The sequence below is a fragment of the Tyto alba genome, unplaced genomic scaffold (genome assembly GCF_018691265.1).
Source record: "Tyto alba isolate M040663 unplaced genomic scaffold, T.alba_DEE_v4.0 Super-Scaffold_6, whole genome shotgun sequence".
Taxonomy (NCBI): domain Eukaryota; kingdom Metazoa; phylum Chordata; class Aves; order Strigiformes; family Tytonidae; genus Tyto; species Tyto alba.
In genome coordinates this window covers 36059439-36065438 of record NW_024881327.1, presented here as the reverse complement: position 1 = coordinate 36065438, position 6000 = coordinate 36059439, and the positions used below count along the sequence as shown (strand labels likewise).

Genomic DNA, 6000 nt, shown 5'->3' with positions numbered 1-6000 from the left:
GACAAAATGCTTTAGTCCTAAACTTCGGTATTGCAAAGGCTTTGCTTGCAAGTTCTTTAGTAAGAGAAGCATTTTCCAAGGCATGACGATGACCTACGCAAGCGTCACACAAGTATCAAATCCACCGGGTTGCCCAGATGTTTGAGCTTCAGCAGCCCCTGGAAGCGCTGGCCCCCAGATCCCAGCGGGGTCCCAACAGCCAAGCGCTTCCCCTAGGTGGGGTCCCCGGTGCCAGGAGGGGCGAGGGCTCTGTCCCCGGTGACAGCTGGGACACCCGACAGCCTTCCAATTAAGGCAGTGACACCGGTGCACCCCAGTGCCTTCAGGTGGATTGCACAGGTGTCACTGGCTTAATTGGAAGATGGCAGGGTTGCACAGCTGTCATGAGGACATTAATTTGGCCTGCAGCATTTGCATTCCTGGTAGCAAAGACAGAGGAGAGTGAAAGATCCCAGGTTGGCTGTCACAGCCCAAGCTGAGTTTGTGGGGATGACAATTAGAAAAAGAAAAAAAAAAAAAACCAAACAAAAGCAGGCCAAAGTCTCTCCCATGTCAAGTTCTACTCTCAGCCATAGCCATCTGCTCCCCCCTTCACAAGTACCAAAGCTACTGCAGTCTATGCCAGCTGGTTCTGGGGTCCTCAAGGGATTTCATGCTGAGAATTGGCTTTGTTTGTGGGCCTTGCCATACCTAGGAAAAGTCATACAGAAGGTGGTTCTACACCATTTAGCTGAAGGCTGTACACGAAGACTAGAGAAATTCTTACCCCGGGAGCAGCCATTTCTCAGCATTGCACAAAGCCCCCTCTGCCCCAAAAAAAGGAGGATAAACAAGCCATCGTGAAACATTGCATACTGAACTCGAGTTATCCTAAAGCAGGAATTTGCAAAACAAACATCTTATTTCAAACTCGTATTCCTAAATAATTTGTACATTTAAGTTTAGGATCCCTATTGTTTTAAATAAAAACTCTTGTAGCTGCGGTTTTTATGAAGAGTCAACCTCCCTCCCTCCTACTGAAAACTATTTCATAGGGCAAGAAAGTCCAGACCCATCCCACAATGCTTGAAGCAGGGGAAATCCCTCACTCCTTCACTTGCTTATAAAACTTGAGGCAGACTCACAAGTCCCACTCTATATTATAAATTCACTCAACTTTTAATCTCCAGGCATGTTTTCATTCACAGCTTTCATTGCTAACAACAAAAAAAAAGTTTTCAAAGCTTCTCTACTCCCCATCATGTAAATGGCAATTTCGAAAAAAAGTTGGTATTAGAAGAAAATCTTCAAATTACTTGGTTACAACTAATTTTATAGCCAGCTGCTATGATTTAAATAGCATACACCAAACATCAGTGCTTAAGATCAGTTTAACTGAGGTTAGTTGCCTACTTGCCAAACAAAATGTGTTTTTGCTTCAGCCTTACACCATGACAGCACACAGCACCCATTCTGGGGGAACCTGCTTCAGCTTCTTTGCCAAAAGGACCAAATCTCAGTGATTCCAGGGAGAGGAAAAACTGAAATCTGACAAAATATGTTAAATCATGGAATCCCAGAACAGTCTGGCTTGGAAGGGATCTTAAAGATCATCTAGTCCCAACCCCCCTGCCATGGGCAGGGACACCTCCCACTAGACCAGGTTGCTCCCAGCCCCGTCCAACCTGGCCTTGAACCCTTCCAGGGAGGGGGCAGCCACAGCTGCTCTGGGCACCCTGTGCCAGGGCCTCACCGCCCTCACAGTAAAGAATTTCTTCCTTTATGTCCAGTCTAAACCTACCCTCTTTCAGTCTAAAACCATTACCTGTAGTGACTACCTGTCACCACAGGTTCCAGTAAAAAGCCTCACTCCCATCTTTCTTACAAGCCCCCTTTAAGCACAGGGAGGCCGCTGTAAGGTCTCCCTGGAGCCTTCTCCAGGCTGAACCACCCCAACTCTCTTGGCCTGTCCTCACAGGGGAGCTGCTCCGGTCCTCTGATCAAATCTTGCTATAAATTCCACATGGGATTAGCTTGCCCAAACTGAAAACGCTGTCAAGTCGTATTTCACTAAAAATCACTACAAAATTACAATGGTGCAATGTAATCTGACCTACAGGGTCGCTTCTGCTATTACTTGTGTGGATCTTAAACGGCACCTGAACATTGCCCAGCAGGGTAACTCCTAACTGGGCACAGACACTTCATTCACAGGACATATTATTACAAGTCTGTCCAAGAACTATGTAGAAGCACGTCTGAAGAAAGCATTCTCCAAAATCGACTGCATGCATTTCATTTTTAAAACAATTTCCTAGATAATTTAAACATGTTTGCAAGGGATTAACATTGTATGCATTATACTGATGTCATCGTAACAGTGCTGCTTAAGCATCCTCACTTGTAATATTAAAATATTAAACTACTGCCATGTCAATAAACCAGCAGTTTAATGGGCGACTAAATGGCTTCTCATGTTTTGATCAAAACAATAGAAATACTGACATACTGCGGCACAAAATTAGTATAAATAGACTTTATTGAAGTCAGTACCTTTGTACTGAAGCCGAAGATTGTGTCTACATAAGCACAAGTTGTAACATTTCACAACTTCTAAAAGGAATGTCAACAATTACAACGATCATGCATACCATGGTCGATAATCACATTTTTAGAAGCATTTTCAACCATTTCTAAAGAAATGCTTATAACATTGTTATATATAGAACTACTTTCAATAAACTGCAAAACATTGATCAGCTTTTCCAGTATGAGCTACAGTGTCAACACAAAAGGGAGGCATAAATGTTTAATTTATGAAATCAGAATGGAATATTTACTGTAAAGAAAAATTAAAAAGCTTTCAAATAAAGGCCATTATTGAACCAAAGTGAAGAGCACAACTTGAACTTTGAATCCTTTCATCTCTTAAAGCTGTCCTCTGAATAACTTCAGTTCAAAGCATAAATTCAGTACTGTGAGTATTCCTTGGACTGAAGTTTGGCAATGATGCGATCCAACTGTCTCTTTGCTTCGCACTGCGGAAAATTGCTCATGTCATAATATTGAGGGGCAATTTTCACCAGCCTGTCAAAAAAGGAAAAGTTTGTTACTAATACTCAAACTTTAAGATGCATCCTACAGAAATTCTACAACTGACGGAAACAAGTATCTGTTATTTTCAGCTCATTCTGCAATTTTAAGATTAAGGAAAGTTCACACACACGCACACACATTTACACCTCAGCCCCATCCTGCACAAGCACCCGTGTCCAACGCAAGAAAGCACACGCTCGAGTCCCACAGGGTGCTCCCATGCAGTCATCCGTCCCTCGCAGACCCACAGGCCTGCTTCAGTACGCCCCACAGTAGCACATACAGGCAGAGCTGCTGCTTAATGTCAAAGCCCACAGCCACAGAAGTCCACCTAAATATCAGTTTGCCTAAGAGTACAGTTCAGCCTTAGCTGTTTTAAGCTTAAAACTGCAACTAGGGCTCTAGGACCCTGCTTTAGGCTATACAGCACTTTTTTAGATAAAGAGTTCTAAGGAAGGATTCAAACACTTATTTTCCATTAAAATACTACAGACAATCTATATATGCTATGTTTTCTAGCTTACAAATCTTTAAACTCTTTCTGCACAAGACAATTTCAACAAGTTGAAGAGCCTCCCATGTCCCCAAAGCTTACAACTTAGCAGCTTAAGTACAACCTTAAAGACAGGCAAGACGATTCACACCTCTGCTTGTCTGCAGAAGATCAGGCCTCTAACTTCCTTGACATACAATTTATTGATGAATAAATATTATGACAGGGCAGGTTGTACCAGTATTACGACCTCTTTCCCTCATATTTTAAGAGGCACTGAATCCTGTTCAGATCCTTATGGAAAAATGAGACAACTACTGCCAAGAGAGGTGCTAGGTCTTGAGGACAGAGGCATCTACCAGTATCTCTTAACTCAGGTACACAAGTGGGTGCTAGGACATAGCCCCAAACCTAGCAGCTCCTTCTCACCAGGCTTACTAAAGTAACTGGTTCTAAGTCAAGCATCTCTCTGTGCACTGCACACAGAGCCTGGGCATCCAAGTTATGTGTAAAACTCCCACAAAGAGAAACAAGAATCCACACACAAAAAAAAAAACCTTCGGTCATCTTAAGTCTATGCCATTGCCTTTCCCCAAACCATTCTAATAATATTAGCTTCAAGAAAAGCAAAAGGAATTACCTAAATTTAAAAATGGAAAAAGAAAAGCAACAGCTTTACAGTAGGTCATGTCTATTTTAAGACTTTTGGCTTACCATTCTGGCTTGATGTCTGTACATGTCCGGATGTAATTCTTTGTTGTAAGGACAAACTCATTATAGAGCACCCATTCTGGTTTATGATCAAGAACAGTGGAGGGATGCAATTGCACCACCTGGTTATCTTTTACTGTTAAGTAATGCCCTGTTCGTTCCAAATGCGCCACCTAAGTAAAAAGACATTCTTTCATTACCACAGGCAATTTTTAAATGAAGTGATTGCAAGCTGTTAAGCATTCTATACAAAACATACTACCCCTACTTTAAAACCTCATCTAAATTTGGCACATTACTTGACCACTTCAACTATTCAGGTTTTTTTATAGACACAATCAAGATGCCAGATGTTTTTGTAACTGCCACAGTAAGTGTATATTCTACAATTCAAGCACCATACAAAAATAGTTATCCCCCCAAAGAGAAGATCATTATTAGAAGAGCAGCAATGCAAACAGAAGTACTGGAAGGGAACCATCTATGGGACAGGTTTGTAACATCACACAAAGTCAACTGTGGTCTACGACAGACATTTGCTTCAAGCACTTCATTGCAGCAGTACTGTGGGACCATCAAGCCACAATATCAGCCTTTCAGTTTTTTTAGTGCAGTGTTTCAGTGGTAATTTTACTGAGGCACCTATTATTCTCCAAATCCTCTCAGACAGTTGGCCTGAAAAAAATGTCAGCCCAGTAAGAATGGGAAGTTTAGTACGTCAGAAATAAGAACAATTTTGTTGCAGCATGAGCTTCAGAGCTGGAAAAATGTGGGTTCAGCAACACACTTCTGCTGTGACCTTGGTGAAAATCAATTAACCTCTCTCTGACTAAGCTCCTTGCTCTATGAAAGGGAATAATGCCTACCTCACTGAGATGCTCTGATACCTAGCTCATTAAGATTTGGTAAAGCAGACAGTTATCCTTAGAAGGATATCCTCTGTAAGAACAGTTAATCTAACAGAACAGGTAACTAAAATTAACCTTTTGATACTGGTAATTCAAGATGACCTGAGTACTTATTTCATTACATGCATACACACACAAAAAAACACTGTAAAAAGATTAAGCAGTATGGACAATGGCTGAAAGATGCCTGAAAGACACATTTTTAATAAGATCATCATTGGCTGCTTTCCTTCAATATAGACTATTCTCTTACTTTCTAGGTATATCTCACCTTTTTTTTTAGCCTAGTCAAAGGCAAATTCCATGTATCAGATTAAATTCCCAGGATTTACAAAGCAATCGCTACCTCAAATTTTAAGTCAGAATACCTACTTAATAAAAAATTGCTTGCTTTGCACGTGCTTCTCATATTTTGATATTAGTATCCAGAACCTGTTTTAGGAGTGGGACAAAGTATTTTAATAGTCTGCAAACCTTTTCACCCAAGATTTCAGAGATTGCACTGCTACTTTATTTCAAGCCCGGGGAGCCAACAGAGGTTCTTTTAAGTGGAGATTAACAGTGCACTGTCTGTAACAATTCAGGCTTAATTTCATCCAACTCAATCCAACATTTGCAAAATTAAATAGCAGTATAGCTGCAAACCTGACCAGTCTAGAAACTCATCTGTCATAGACCTGGCACAATCACAACACACATGTTGCTGTGGGATTATGCCTTTTTTTTTTTTTTAAGGAAGGGTTTGGTGTTGTGGTGTTTTTGATTTTGTTTTTCCTTTTTGATCTGAAAAATTAAATTGATTTGAAAAAAAAA

At 41.0% G+C, this 6000-nt stretch overlaps 1 protein-coding gene across 1 annotated transcript in view; it reads right to left on the bottom strand.

Moving 5' to 3' along the window:
* Positions 1–2500: 2500 nt before the first annotated feature.
* The window catches only part of DHX15 (DEAH-box helicase 15), a 48342-nt gene continuing 44842 nt past the window's right edge, over positions 2501–6000 (bottom strand). The window contains exons 13-14 of the mRNA XM_042807688.1: positions 4283–4452; positions 2501–3066 (exon numbers count right to left, since the gene is read on the bottom strand). Of these exons, the coding sequence (XP_042663622.1) occupies positions 2949–3066; positions 4283–4452 (288 nt within the window). The 3' untranslated portion in view covers positions 2501–2948. The remainder of the gene's footprint in view (positions 3067–4282; positions 4453–6000) is intronic.